The sequence below is a fragment of the Oncorhynchus mykiss genome, chromosome 30 (genome assembly GCF_057628025.1).
Source record: "Oncorhynchus mykiss isolate SJ-2025 chromosome 30, ASM5762802v1, whole genome shotgun sequence".
Classification (NCBI taxonomy): Eukaryota; Metazoa; Chordata; class Actinopteri; order Salmoniformes; family Salmonidae; genus Oncorhynchus; species Oncorhynchus mykiss.
Genome location: NC_143051.1, coordinates 40,021,074 through 40,036,718, shown reverse-complemented (window position 1 = coordinate 40,036,718; position 15,645 = coordinate 40,021,074). Strand labels below are relative to the sequence as shown.

The following is a 15,645-nucleotide window of genomic DNA, read 5'->3' as shown; positions in this document are numbered from 1 at the left end:
ATTTGACAATCTTGGTGTTCTCTGGCAAATGCCAAACGTCCTGCACGGTGTTGGGCTGTAAGCACAACCCCCACCTGTGGACGTCGGGCCCTCATACCACCCTCATGGAGTCTGTTTCTGACCGTTTGAGCAGACACATGCACATTTGTGGCCTGCTGGAGGTCATTTTGCAGGGCTCTGGCAGTGCTCCACCTGCTCCTCCTTGCACAAAGGCGGAGGTAGCGGTCCTGCTGCTGGGTTGTTGCCCTCCTACGGCCTCCTCCACGTCTCCTGATGTACTGGCCTGTCTCCTGGTAGCGCCTCCATGCTCTAGACACTACGCTGACAGACACAGCAAAGCTTCTTGCCACAGCTTGCATCGATGTGCCATCCTGGATGAGCTGCACTACCTGAGCCACTTGTGTGGGTTGTAGACTCTGTCTCATGCTACCACTAGAGTGAAAGTACCGCCAGCATTCAAAAGTGACCAAAACATCAGCCAGGAAGCATAGGAACTGAGAAGTGGTCTGTGGTCACCACCTGCAGAACCACTCCTTTATTGAGGGTGTATTGCTAATTTCCTATAATTTCCACCTGTTGTCTATTCCATTTGCACAACAGCATGTGACATTTATTATCAGTGTTGCTTCCTAAGTGGACAGTTTGATTTCACAGAAGTGTGATTGACTTGGAGTTACATTGTGTTGTTTAAGTGTTCCCTTTATTTTTTTGAGCAGTATATATATATATATATACACACACATACACACACACACACACTTAAAACAGCGAATGGACAACGCTTTTCCCGTGCTTCATTTTCATGCCAGCCAGGTAGGCAGGCTATACCCGTTGCAAAGAGAAGCAATGTGCTTAATATTAGGAATGTTGATCAATAAATATAGTACGCCTAGCCTATACAAAGCTGATGCGATCCTCTTTTTGAGAGGCCATCACGGTTCTCACGCAATTGCATAGCCTATAATAATGTTTCTCAACATGAGCTCGCTCTCATTATTCGATTTTCGATTACATTTGCATTGCTGTTAGAGGGATTAGAGACAACAGTGCTGAGTACCACAGACAAATAGCAAGTGTGGTAGGCTACTAATGACCATCAGCAGCATCCGAGCTTGGAGAAGCCAAATTATCGTGACTAAAATGTCACGTGGAATTTGACAACAGTCATGACTCATTACCGCCACACCGGCGGTCACAAGGTCACCATAACAGCCGTAGCACCAAGTATGCACCATGCAGAGTTCTACAGAGAAATGTTTTATTTGATACTGCTGTAACAACCCAGCCCTGCACACCCCCTTGATTGGACATCTCTGCTCTGTAGTCATCCCTGTTAATTTAAGGCTGTCCTTGAGGGTTCCCTTCAATTCATGTCTTTTGAACTAAGTACTGTATTCAACCAAATTATACTAAAAATAAATAGGAGTTAAAAAGGGAAACTTGCAGAATGACAGCCAAGACCAAGGCTGTGTTCAGCTGACTAAATTGAAAGACACTACTGTATTTAAAAGCCACACGATACAAGCCAAAATGATGAAAATGCATTTTTCCTGTTTATTTAATTAATATTTATATATTTTTTACAAAATAAAAAACATGAAACAAAAAAGCTAACAAGTCTGATTTGAGAAGGGGGAAAGCCATTGAACAAACAAGGACTACAGTACTTGTGTGTGTGTGTGTGATATTACACTACATGGCCAAAAGTATGTGTGGACACCTGCTCGAACATCTCATTCCAAAATCATGGGCATTCATATGGAGTTGGTCGCACCTTTGCTGCTACAACAGCCTTCACTCTTCTGGGAAGGTTTTCCACCACATTCTAGAACATTGCTGAGGAGACTTACTTCCATTCAGCCACAAGAGCATTAGTGAGGTCGGGCATTGATGTTGGGCAATTAGGCCTGGCTCGCAGTCGGTATTCCAATTCATCCTAAAAGGTGTTCGATGGGGTTGAGGTCAGGGCTCTGTGCAGGCCAGTCAAATTCTTCCACACCGATCTCAACAAACCATTCATTTCTGTATGGACCTCTCTTTGTGTACAGGGGCATTGTCATGCTGAAACAGGAAAGGGGCTTCCCCAAACTGTTGCCACAAAGTTGGAAGCACAGAAACATCTAGAATGTCATTGCATGCTGTAGCGTTAACATTTCCCTTCACTGGAACTAAGGGGCAAGAACCATGAACAACAGCCCCAGACCATTATTTCTCCGCCAAACTTTATAAATGGCACTATGCATTTGGGCAGGTAGCATTCGCCTGGCAGCCGCCAAACTTAGATTCGTCCGTCAGACTGCCAGAGACCAAAGTGTAATTCATCACTCCAGAGAACACGTTTCCACTGCTCCGGAGTCCAATGGTGGCGAGCTTAACACCACTCCAGCCGACACTTGGCATTGCGCATGGTGATCTTAGGCTTGTGTGCGGCTGCTCGAGCATGGAAACCCATTTCATGATGCACCGACGAACAGTTCTGCTGACGTTGCTTCCAAAGGCAGTTTGGAACTCCGTAGTGAGTGTGGGAACTGAGGACAGACGATTTTTACGTGCTACAGCACTCTGTGGTCCCGTCCCGTGAGCTTGTGTGGCCTCCTACTTTGCGGCTGAGCCATTGTTGCTCCTAAACGTTTCCACGTCACAATAACAGCACTTAGTTGACTGGGGCTGCTCTATCTGGGCAGAAATGTTATGAATTGACTTGTTGGAAAGGTGACATCCTACAACAGTGCCACTTTGAAAGTCAATGAGCTCTTCAGTACAGGCCATTCTACAGTCAATGTTTATGGAGTGATGGCTGTGTGCTCAATTTTATACACCTGAAATAGCTAAATAGACTAATATGAATAGGTGTCCACATACTTTTGGCCATGTAGGTACACACTCATCCATCCATTTAAAAAACACAGTACAAAAAGAAAAATCACTGACAAAAAAAAGTAACATTTTGTCCATCAGTAATCATTGCTGCAGGTTTCCTAATAATATATTGGGGGGGACAGGTGGAGTGAGCGTGTAGGGGATTAGAAAAATAACTCGAACACATAGGTAAGGGTGTGCCCTGGCCTCCCGTACAACAATTTTGTACTGCAGAATCTACAAAATGTAAAAAAATTTTTAAAAAAAAGGTATCACAGGTAAAGCTAATTTGCAACATAAAATAATGGGAAATCAATTCAATTGGTATCAGTTTGAGGGACCACCAGTGTACACACACAATATAGATATCTATATCTAGATTGATCTATATATATATATCTATGGTAAAAAATAAACTTCACAACTCCTCTGTCAATTTAGAGAAACCATTAGCGAAACTAAAATGTTGTAAAAACCAAATGGGAAACCAAGGAAAAGTTCATCTGCGTTTGGGTTTAGGGTGGGAACAGTACATTTTGACCAAGTATAAGGGGGTGAGGGGAGAAATAGAAAGCCAGCCTGTCCCCCACCTTCAGATTTTTCTTTGTTCCTCCCATCAGTAAAAACAAAAACATTATTTCTTTTAGAAAACAGTTCTATGTTACATACAACAGAGTGAAAGGGGGGGGTTGAACACGATACAAAATTCCAAACACTCAATAATCAGCTCTTAACAAACTGTTATTATAACCATTTAACTCCACCCTGCTCTCTTTTTAAGACTGCCCCCATGCTCTCCTCGCCACACTAGTGCGTTCCCTCAGCACATCGCCACCCGTGGCAGTGGTGAGTACTGCCGGTGTGCTGAGCCAAGAGAATGGGATCACTGTAGGAGAGAGGGGGTTATATGGAGACCATTTGTGGGGAAGGATGCCCCCCTTTGTCAGACTTCGGGACAGGGGGCTGGATGATGGGCGGGTGTTAGTTGGCCCCCCAGTTGTAGCTGTTGTATGCAGACTTGTTGATCTGGGTCTTCTGTTGAAGCGAAGCATTCTGGCTGCGCTGTCCAGTGCCACCACTCTGTTAGAAGGAGAGAGGATAGGAAAAGACCATAGGCAAAGTATTCTGTGCCAACTATTTCTCTCCAAGATAGTGTGACACACATGCCGTCTCACACACACACACAGTACCTGTCCGTCCTGCTGCAGATGGTGGTGCAGGATCTGCGAGTGGGGCTGCTGGTGCGGTGCCAGGATGTGCATGAAGGGGGCTGGAGCATAACCAGCTGCAGCTGGGGGGTTGATGGGACCCCCGCCGCCCAGGGCCGAGGGCAGGCTGAAGGAAGCTGCCGGTGTACCAGCGTGGAAACCCTGCTGCTTCTCATAAGACTGCTGCTGAAGGGATTAACACAACAAAGTCAGACGCCCGTCTTTTCTAGTCTGCAGATTTTACACTTGTTTTCCTGCATACAGACACTGGTTTTCATAACCTTTCCGTATGTTTCAGAACATAATATTTTATTCTAGTGTTTATAGCATTATTCTCACCTGCTGTGTCTTTGTGTAAACAGACCCTGAAATGTCTGGGACCCCAGTGTTGCTTGATGTCACAGAGACTCCTGCAGAGGAAACAAAGGGGTTTGGACACATTTACTTCATCATGTTCACCAGGTTACAACCCCTGCAGGAGAGGCAAGAAAACCCCTGGGAGTCAGATCCAGAGTGGTCCAGGATTAAGGCAGCAGTTTCAAATAAATTGTCAAACATGCATCACATTCTAATTAGGTGCAGGGTGAGAAACTCCACACAGAAACATTAAGGCCTGTACATGATTTGCTCCTATACCATTCCTATAGCAATAATGCCTTTTACATGATTTGCTCCTACACCATTATCGATCCTATAGGACTCCTAGTACATGGTTTGATTTGCTCCTACACCATTATCGATCCTATAGGACTCCTAGTACATGGTTTGATTTGCTCCTACACCATTATCGATCATATAGGACTCCTAGTACATGGTTTGATTTGCTCCTACACCATTATCGATCCTATAGGACTCCTAGTACATGGTTTGATTTGCTCCTACACCATTATCGATCATATAGGACTCCTAGTACATGGTTTGATTTGCTCCTACACCATTATCGATCCTATAGGACTCCTTGTACATGGTTTGATTTCCTCCTACAACTCAGACTGCCCCATTGAAGCATGCGCATTGATTTTGTGACATTGCCAGGTAACCCATCTCTATCTATACACCTTGGATCAAAACTCAGTACAAGGGTGTATAGGAGCAATACAGGACTTTCAAGAAGATGGTCACTAGATACTGTGTATTAGCATCAGATGCATCAATGTAAGAGGAGAGTGAAAAAAAAAAGGCAACAGGAGAATGAAAGAATGAGATGTAAAGAAAAAAAAAAAAGAGGATGCAAAGAAAGATGTGGCAGTGTATCAGTTCCAGTCAGGCATGGCGATGAGGGTCTGACTATCTGGTGGCAGCTACGTATTGTTCTGGCACACCACTGTCCCACTGCACTCGGAGGTCAGAAGCATCCATTTCAAGGGAAAAGCCAGAGAAGAGGCAAAGCCTGAAAACCCGATGCTTCCAGTTTCTTCCAACCTGCTCAGGCGTTTCTTTTACGTTTGCTGTGTTAGGTTAGTCCCCCTGTATCACCATGGAGACGCAGGACAGGGTCAACAAATGTGCGGCACAGAGAACAGAGACTAAAAGCCGAGATTCTAACCTCCGGCGGTCACTCAAACGACAACTCCAGTTTACCGTTACCTAGCATCAAACTCAGGAAATTCACTTTAACTACATAAAAACACATTCCCTTTTATCTGCTATAGTTGAGACAAAATATACATAGAGTTTGAGGGAGAGTATCACTTTGTAAACATGATACAGTCACACCCCAGTCTCCTGTCCCCATTTGAGAGCATGGCAGTTCAACAGGCAGGGCCTCCATTTTGTCACTCGTTCACCACCCTTGGTGTGTGTATCCTGTGTCAACCACACAGGGCAACGGGCAGAGAGGTACTGCTGACACATACATTTAAGCAAGCACACGTTGGTGGAAAGCTGGCAGCAGAGTGTGCATGGACCAGGGCTACGCAACTGTTAAGTCGTAGTATTGGGGCATGGAGGCAGAGGGTGGCGGTTGACTGCATAACGGGCATTTGTGTGGTGCAGACGGTAAGCAGCGATGAGTGAGAGGATGGAGGTGATGACGGCGCGAGGAAGTGAGGGTTGGCATGTGGCGGCACTCACCGACTCCAGGCCCGCTGACAGAGCTGGCTTGCTTGTTTTGTGCAGAAGCGGCGGCGGCCACGGCAGTGCCGTATCCACCCTTACAGAAATCCCCACTCCCTGAAGCCTGGCCCATATCCTCATAGCCTGAAACAGTCAGACGCAGCCCACAGTGTTAGACACACCAGGCAGGGTTAGGGGGTGTCAGGCAGGGCGGGGTGGAAGCAGGAAGCAGAAGGTGGTGCGTGACCAAGCGGATAGAGGGAGATAGGATGATGGAAGGATAGAGGTGGAGAGAGGTGACGTTTTAAGATGACCTCCATGTGGGAGGGGGTGGAAGGTGGAGGGTGTAGCCGGAAGACCAACTCCAGTTGTTGAATGAGCAGAGGCAAGCAATGACAGGCAAAAGCAACAGAACACCCACCACCCTACTCCCCCGAAATATATGTAGTAGAAGGGCCATCGAGACAGTCCACTTTTCAACTCCAAAACTACTAAAATAGAACAAATGAACATTCTAACAAAAAAAGTACAAGGGTAAACTATATATCCTTCCCTTCCCCATTCAAAATAACAATGTAAGTTGCAGAATCATACAACTCCCATTTCAGAAAAGTGTTAGAAACTTTTGAAGTCTTACAAACGCATACCCGGCAAAAAAAAAGAAGACAAACCACAAAGAGCCTCGAACTAATAATCAATATTGGTCCCAGATCACTATAGCTGGCCCATACCAGACAGCACTCAGGGTTGGTGTCGGTCGAATGGTATTGATGGTAATGGAGGCAGCAGGCAGTTTGTCTCCAAGTAACAGAAACAACTCCATACCAGCTGGTCAACAACAGTGACTGTGGCTCAGCATTTCCGTTATGAAAATGTGGCGCCGGACATTTGACCAGGAGCATTTTAAATTTACCAGACATTTGAGAAATTCAGATGGCCACGTATGCATTGGGTGCATAACCTAATTAGGCATCCACCAACAGTTGGGGGGGGGGGGGGGAGATCTTGGAGGTTTCGGGTTTCACAAGGTTGTGATCATGAAAAAGGGAACTGGCATACACTGCTCAAAAAAATAAAGGGAATACTAAAATAACACATCCTAGATCTGAATGAAATATTGTTATTAAATACTTTTCTTTACATAGTTGAATGTGCTGACAACAATCACAAATTATCAATGGATATCAAATTTATCAACCCATGGAGGTCTGGATTTGGAGTCACACTCATAATTAAAGTGGAAACCCACACTACAGGCTGATTCAACTTTGATGTAATGTCCTTAAAACAAGTCAAAATGAGGCTCAGTAGTGTGTGGCCTCCACATGCCTGTATGACCTCCCTACAACACCTGGGCATGCTCCTGATGAGGTGACGGATGGTCTCCTGAGGGATCTCCTCCCAGACCTGGACTAAAGCATGCAACGTGGCGTTGGTGGATGGAGCAAGACATGATGTCCCAGATGTGCTCAATTGGATTCAGGTCTGGGGAATTGGCGGGCCAGTTCATAGCATCAATGCCTTCCTCTTGCAGGAACTGCTGACACACTCCAGCCACATGGGGTCTAGCATTGTCTTGCATTAGGAGGAACCCAGGGCCAACCGCACCAGCATATGGTCTCACAAGGGGTCTGAGGATCTCATCTCGGTACCTAATGGCAGTCAGGCTACCTCTGGCGAGCACATTTGTGGCTTGCTGGAGGTCATTTTGCAGGGCTCTGACAGTGCTCCTCCTTGCACAAAGGCGGAGGTAGCGGTCCTGCTGCTGGGATGTTGGCCTCCTACGGCCTCCTCCACGTCTCCTGATGTACTGGCCTGTCTCCTGGTAGCGCCTCCATGCTCTGGACACTACGCTGACAGACACAGCAAACCTTCTTGCCACAGCTCACATTGATGTGCCATCCGGATGAGCTGCACTACTTGAGCCACTTGTGTGGGTTGTAGACTCCGTCTCATGCTACCACTAGAGTAAAAGCACCGCCAGCATTCAAAAGTGACCAAAACATCAGCCATAGGAACTGAGAAGTGGTCTGTGGTCACCACCTGCAGAACCACACCTTTATTGGGGGTGTCTTGCTAATTATCTATAATTTCCACCTGTTGTCTATTCCATTTGCACAACAGCATGTGAAATGTATTATCAGTGTTGCTTCCAGAGTGGACAGTTTGATTTCACAGAAGTGTGATTGACTTGGAGTTACATTGTGTTGTTTAAGTGTTCCCTTTATTTTTTTGAGCAGTGTATATTTTATATCACTATCATGCACACGCACCCTCACTGTTGCGGAAAGATTGAAGCATGTTTGATAGTGTTTTGATGCTGTATTGTTTGTCCTTCATGTTCTAATACCTTAATGTTACCCCTTCCTTGTGTTTTTTGTAATATATATATATATATATATATATTTTTTTTTTAAGTGCTCAAAATGACAAAATCAAACAGATTATGCCAAATAATCTCAACATAACATTCAAGTCAAAGACGCGTGTCCTTACCGCGCACTTTGAACATGTTAGAACAACTGTCAACGAACAGCAAAATCACTAGCCTATGCATAGGTGCGCGTGAGTTCCAAGTTTGGGGAAGCAAATTTTCACCATAAAAATGCACCTTTAATAAAGCATTCCATGCGTCATCGTATTTACAGACTTATGTAAGATGGCCTACTATTCGTAATATAGATTGGACAGTCATTATTTCGGCTAATAATATAACTCACTGTTCTCAAAAAAAGACTGCTCAATGAATGCATGGCTGAACATGTGCTATAGCAGATATGTTCCTTTCTTTGCACAGGAAACACATTTCATGCAATTCTCCTACACTGAGATATTCAAAATATTTTTTAATAGGACAAATTAAAGGATAGCCTACTCTGCTAACACTGGAAAACATAACAATTAGCACAACTTTGACCATATAATTGGCCTACGCGGAGAAGAGAAATAGAATATGACATCCATCTGAACTGGAGGAAATTATTGCCCCCCCCCCCCAAAAAAAACATTAGTTGAACAAGAATGCTCTCCACTGGTGCCATTAAGGTGTTGTTCGCTCAATTAAGTTGAGACTTTCCCCTTAGGTTTATGGACGTGCCGCTTATGAGCATATGTCTAACTACTATCCCCCATAGTAGTAAAGTGTACTTATTCTATTAGTCAGCTTGTCTAGAAAGAAATAGCCCAGACAGACCCTGGGACAATTCGTACAACCAGTAGGCCAAGGCAACATATATTTTCTTTAAAGCAATGAATCTGATGCAAGTGATCAGAACTATTAGCTTAAAATGTTGATAAACTATTTCTTAACATTATTAGAGCAGCAATGCGCACATGGCAGTAGGCAACGTACAAATGTGCATTTGGTTACCAGACAATGAAAGAAAGTTGAAAACCAGTAGAACATGAGAGAAATAGGCTACTGGTTTCAATGGCATATGGAAGTATTGAAATAAATTGCCTCTACAGATATGGTTTGATTTTGGATTTGCTACTTTGAAGGGAGGTAAAACATACCTCATAATTTGCAGTAAAATGTTCACATTTCAAACAATTAAGTAGCTATATGTTTTCAAAATGCATACGGCCTCCAGCTCAATGCTAAGTGGTTGCCTATGCATTTGAATGGTGAATGAAAAGAGTGTTTCAATTGCCAGTTGAGAAATAAAAATAGCTCTTAAATCGTGGGCCAAAAACTATTTTTAACACACGATTGCATTTAGAATTGTTGCGCAATGAGTGGGCTTATAAAAGAGCTGCCTGACATTTTACACCCAAAGGTACGCATGTGATACATAATGAATATACACTGACATGCCAATTTAATTCCACATACTTATGCAAATTAACACAGACCGAAAAGCATGACCGGTCAAATTTACATCAACTGACATTTCCATCAATGAATAGGCAACAAAAAAAAAAAACACGTTACTTCACAGTGGGATTTTTCTTCTCCCGAACAATTGGGCGGCGCTAATTTTGTTCATCAGCTTCTCCATTTATTAACAGCCTAAAGCCGGGTATTACTGGATAACGGAAACCCTGCTGTGGCTATGCATGCTTGATTAGAAAGGTTGGAGTTCATGCCGTTTCATCCACTAGCCATGTTGAAGAACATTTGATGTTGACCGGTAATGTGGGCAATGTCAGCCTTAGCAGGCTTAGGCACAACAGGCAAGTGTTGCATCAAACCCAACAAACCTTTGAATGCAAGAGGCCTAATAAATATAAAAGTGAAAGCACACATTGTCAACTAAACTGACTTTCAGTTGCATGTAGTGTAGATAGCCATTATATCAGCATGTACAGTGTACTGAATAAGCCCTGAACAGATGCCGTTACACAGGGTGAGTCTTACCAGTGTTGTAACCATGGGTACCGTAGCCGCTGGCCTGCTGGAAGGCAGTTGCCGAGGCATTGACTCCAACGTTCACACCGTGCTGCTTCGACGAGGTAGGAGCCACCTAGAAACCAACACAGGTTAGAGGTGAAACTAATATAATTCATTAACTAACATATGTAAAAAAAAAAATGTTTAAAAAAGTCTGCTTTTTCAGGGGCGTAACACTAACACATGCCATTTAAAATTCCTTTTACAGCATACTGGATTCTCTCAATTAAAGCGAGAAACTGTTTACAGTATTTGTGTCCCGATTATAAAATTAGGACAGTTCACAATTCATATTACAAAATGCATTTGTACATGTATCAGGAGAACATGCTCTCGTTGACTTATAAACTTCACAATATTTTTTTTAAAACATCCAAAACAACATCCAGACAAATCATGTGAAGCCTCACCGGGAACATAGCGGGGCCATACTGGAAGGTGTTGGGCAGACCAGGCACGCCAGTGTAATAGGGCAGGCTGGTGTAGCTGTAGCCTGGGGGCAGCGCTGGGTTGAGGAAAGGCTGCTGCGTGGTGTGGTGCGTCTGGCTCTGGTTCTGCTGCGTCTGCTGGGACAAAGTGGTGGCCGGCGACGGGGACGACGCATCACCTCGACCAAACTTTGATAAGTCACCTGCCCGGGGGGGATTGAGTGAAAGGGGGATGAGGGAGAGATGAGTGAGGAAAAAGTGACAACTTCCATTGTGTTCAAGCAATGGGCGGGTGAATCATTGAGATCATTTAGTCACGGCGATTAAGGTCCGACTATCTGGTGCCAGCTGCACACTGTTCTAGCACCACTGTCCCCCTTGCATAGACATGAGACACAGGTCAGGGTCAACTGATGCGTGTTTGTTCCCAACACCAAACCGCTCCCGTCACTGTGTTAGCACTCAGTACATTGACCGTAGAATAGGAAAGTAGAGTCAGATAGAGACGGAGGTTAGAACGGTGCTTTACCAGAGTAAGGGTTGTTGCTCAGGCTGCCATCTCTGCCAGTCAGTGCTGTGCTGGGGGTGGCAAACGGGATGCTGTAGTAATCCTGAGACGACAGAAGAGGCTCAGTTTTGACTTGTACGAAAGGATTATGAGATATATATATATATATATATTCAATTGCATCACATCGCAAAGTTCCTGGAAACAAATGAGTTCCAAGAACAGTTGTTCACGTCTTTAAATAACCAGCGGTTGCTAGAGTTACTAGCAAAGTCATATTTGGCCAGTAAGCGCATGGATGGGTTATATCCAGATAGCTTAGACTCACCAATGGTATTCTTGTCTGGAGCATCTGTAGGTCATCATAGCCATACACCTGAGGCTGAGAAACAAGACAAAAAGGGGGGGGGGAGGGGGAGTTACTTTGGGAATTACCCTCCAATTGCAGTATACCATTATGAAGCACTAAATCTGAACTTTTAGAAAGTGTAAAAAAAACAGAACATAGAATGACGATATGCGCAGATATAAGCAGTCGGTCACACTTCGATAGACCTCAAGATTTCCATGACCTAAAGGCAGGTTTAGTTGACAGAGACCGCGAGGAGTACTTACAGGGTAAGCATGCAGTAGTCCGGGGGCCATAATGTATGGGTTGGGAAGCAGAGGGGGCACTCCAGGAGGCAGGTTAGGAGGTGCTTTCCCTGTAAAGAGACCAGCAAAAACAAGACAAAAACCATGTGAAATAATAGGATGGAAATAGTATTAGAAAGAAAAAACATACAACACACTTCAAGTTAACACACCCCATCACAACTCAAATCTAAACCAGACCCCATTTACATCCCAAATGGCAACCTATTCCCTATATAGTGCACTACATTAGAACAGGGCCCATAGGGCTCCAGTCAAAAGTAGTGCACTATATAGGAAACCGTGCCATTTGTGACGCACCCCTTTACCAACAATCCATGTCTAACCTGAGGAGACTGCAGAGCTGCGTGAGGAGGCGGAGGAAGCGATAGCCTGGGCTGGTGCTCCTGTGGACATGGCTGCGGAGGCAACGGCTGGAGGTCCCATGGAGGCTACTGTGTGGAGGCCCATGGCCGCTAGGTTGCTCACAGGGGCCAAGCCTGATGGGGCTGACTGAGACACTGTGTTTACTGAAGAGGGCTGAGGGGCCACCATGGAGACCTGCTGAGCTGCTGCAACCACCGACGAGGAAGAGAGGACAGAGGAAGAGGGGACCGCCGAGACAGAGGAAGTGAAGGAGGAAGAGTGCAAGCTAGAGTCCTCTATGCTCTGGTGCTGTAAGGATGGATGAATGGAGAGAAGAGGAAATGGTTATGATAAACATGATTAAATACCCACTAGGTTAGATTAAGAAGTATTTGATGCATCCATCAAAGGAAATGCAATCTCTTCTCTCACACACTCACCATTAGACTGGTGTTGGATGTGCGGACTTGGGATGGCGCGAGACTTTTCTGCTGTGTAGAAAGGGAACTGAAAGAACAAACGATCATCCATCAATTTAGTTGAATAAAGAACCATTATCCACTGGCACTTCTACAATCCAAACTCTTCAAATTACTCAAGCCCTTCAAGAGTGGCATCTTACTTGCTGTGCTGAGGCATGGTATTCGGGGGCAGGTCTTCATTGTGCCCCAGAGCGCTGTGCGACAACTGATTGGATGTGGTCAACAAGGACACGGGCCCTGAGCCACTGTCTGTCAATGTAGCCATGGAGACTGACGCAGGCGTGGCCGAATCAGAGGCCGACTTCACAGACACTGCAGAGCCTGCTGCAGCTGGACAGAAACAGAAAGTGGGAGGGGGAGAGAAAGAGTCTGGGATTAGTGTCAACCCAGATAGACGACAGCTCTAGAACACACCGTCTAATAGGGCAGATTGCCATTCTAAACAGTATTAACTTTTAGGGACACTGGGCGAATAGCTGTAAAATACTAATAGAGGACCACAAAATAACAGGCATGGTTCCCGAGTACTTAACCTACATCCAGGAAATGCATTATAATGCATGTTAGCGGATTACCACTCACACGGTTTCCACGCCGGCCATAAACACCACATATTAGACTTCCTTCACTGCAAACCCTCACCGCTACCAAAATCACTCACCTTCCACAGAATGCGTCTGTATTGAATTGAATCCATTCTGAAAAAACAAGTTCAGGTGGGCTTGTTAGGGTACACAAATTTAGGGGAGTCGTTTCCATAGCAACAGGCTATTCAATAACAGAGGGAGCCAATCAAAGAAAAGTGAAAAACAGAGAAATTGCTTTATTTTGTATTTCTCTAAGAATCAAAGCAATATGAATAGAGGAATTCATCTCAAGGAGGTAGAGCAATAGGAATTGAGGCTCACCTCTTTCTGCGGGGAGGAGACAGGGGTGGGGAAGTGCCGGGCCTGGGGAGCCCTCTGGTCGTACATGTCAATCTGACTGGGGTTGGAGGGAATCGCCTCACTGGAGGACAAGAAGCAGAGAGATTAGATAAAGCCATGGGTTACTTTGAGAAAAGAGAAGGGGTCCAGCATCAAAGTGGGCCCACTGACGCTGGTGCCTCACACATGCGTGTGTGGTGTTATAGCGGTATACAACTCATATCGTACACCAATTTTGCAGTGTCAGGTATGACTGGTGTGCTCACCAGCTGGGGCTTGTGTAGAGGCTGTTTTGAACCTGGCTTCCTGGTGTGGTGGTGGTGGTGGTGTTGGCGCTGTCATACTCCTGGAGCACAGGTTCAGAGCCAAACTGCAGTGCTCCAAACTGCAGGTTCAGCCCAGAGATGTCTGCCGAGCCAGGCATCTCCACCGCCATTGCTGGGATCTGGAATAAAATATAATAAAGATATGGTTGACGTCTGGGAAAGCAAGGTAATTATTTATGAAAAGGTAAGCAGAGGTAGGGAGGGAAACAATGGTTAGGCTAACAGTAAAGTGAATGTGTGCACACTGTTGGCTGTGAGTGAGCAACCTATCGAAAATAATTAGAAATTAGGCGCAGCATGACCAGCCATTTTACATTGTCCTTATATCAGCGTTGAGCTGTTACCTTGGTGGTGATGGAGGTCCTCTTCTTCTGTTGCTTGAGCTTGTGCTGCTGCAGTGGCAGAGGGCTGGAACTCTGAGCATCCGATGAGTCAGGGGACACCTGGTGCCCCAAGGGGGGCACCACCATCTTGGGGAGGACAGACACAGGGGGCGCCATGTGGGACGAGGGGCTGCTCTGTGAGGGCAAGGAGGAGGAAACTGAGGAAGGGGGGAGGAAAGCGTCCAACACGGAGGTGGTGGGCTGGTAGGGATGACGCTTGGTGAAGGGGCTGTGGACCGGAGGCTCTGGCTGGGCCTTGATGTCTGGGGGGAGAGAAGGATGGGAGAAAGGAATATAGGGGCTGCACCTGACCGCTATAAAACATCCAATTCTGAACCATGCATAGGGCATTTAAGATGTCTTCTCTTCATAACCAGTCATGTAGGCATTTTTCAAAATCTCTGTAAACCCAAGTAAGTCTAACCACTATGTACACCCCTGCTTTACTTAACCATACCGACTGTCCCTATATATCTCCTCTTACCATAGTGGCCCAGCTCTGCGGAGTTGGTGTCCCAGGAAGAGGGGGTGGGGTTGGGCTGTCCTGTCCGGGACTGCTGGGCAGCCAGCTGGGCCAAGGCTTGTGCAGTCTTAAACTGCTCCAAGAACTGGGAGCCGCTGGTCGTCCCTGTGCTGCCTCCTTTAGGGTCCCCCACCTCCCCAAAGCCCTTCCGCAGCATGTTTACCTGCAATGGGAACAAAAGAGGAACTGAAATCCTGCAAGTTTCAGGAATGAGCGTTGAACAGAATATAACAGCTGTGCTGGTTTATTGCTAGAACTAGTGCTGTCACGATACCAAGATTTTACTAACGAGGACATGCAAACATTCGTAAGGTTGTGGCAGTGATGGTGGACTGAAGATGGCGGTGTAAAATGAGTTATGCAAAATCAATATTAATTGTCTCTAAAACGGACTAAATAGTAGCACTACACCGATTTATATTATTGTGGGCAATAACATTCTAGCTGAATAATAACACCAAAAAACACGAGGCCAGAGAAGTTAATTGATAAACATTACATACACAGTCAAGGCCAAAACATGTCGGAAAGGAACCGGGACGAAAAATGGAGAAC

General features: G+C 45.4%; 1 protein-coding gene across 30 annotated transcripts in view; it reads right to left on the bottom strand.

Moving 5' to 3' along the window:
• Positions 1–1,531: 1,531 nt before the first annotated feature.
• The window catches only part of LOC110519671 (ubiquitin-associated protein 2-like), a 41,781-nt gene continuing 27,667 nt past the window's right edge, over positions 1,532–15,645 (bottom strand). For 4 of the 30 annotated variants that reach the window (XM_090228279.1, XM_090228286.1, XM_036971592.2 and 1 more), the window contains 17 exons: positions 15,052–15,253; positions 14,529–14,830; positions 14,125–14,303; positions 13,841–13,940; positions 13,594–13,630; positions 13,073–13,262; positions 12,891–12,957; positions 12,432–12,759; positions 12,067–12,155; positions 11,780–11,833; positions 11,473–11,554; positions 10,926–11,146; positions 10,483–10,588; positions 6,141–6,266; positions 4,407–4,477; positions 4,050–4,253; positions 1,532–3,939 (listed from right to left, as the gene is read on the bottom strand). In XM_090228279.1, coding sequence (XP_090084405.1) covers positions 3,841–3,939; positions 4,050–4,253; positions 4,407–4,477; positions 6,141–6,266; positions 10,483–10,588; positions 10,926–11,146; positions 11,473–11,554; positions 11,780–11,833; positions 12,067–12,155; positions 12,432–12,759; positions 12,891–12,957; positions 13,073–13,262; positions 13,594–13,630; positions 13,841–13,940; positions 14,125–14,303; positions 14,529–14,830; positions 15,052–15,253 — 2,457 coding nt within the window. In that variant the 3' untranslated portion in view covers positions 1,532–3,840. Of the gene's footprint in view, positions 3,940–4,049; positions 4,254–4,406; positions 4,478–6,140; positions 6,267–10,482; positions 10,589–10,925; positions 11,147–11,472; positions 11,555–11,779; positions 11,834–12,066; positions 12,169–12,431; positions 12,760–12,890; positions 12,958–13,072; positions 13,263–13,593; positions 13,631–13,840; positions 13,941–14,124; positions 14,304–14,528; positions 14,831–15,051; positions 15,254–15,645 lie in introns of all 30 variants that reach the window. The other 26 variants (XM_090228277.1, XM_090228284.1, XM_090228276.1 and 23 more) reach the window with 11 other exon arrangements.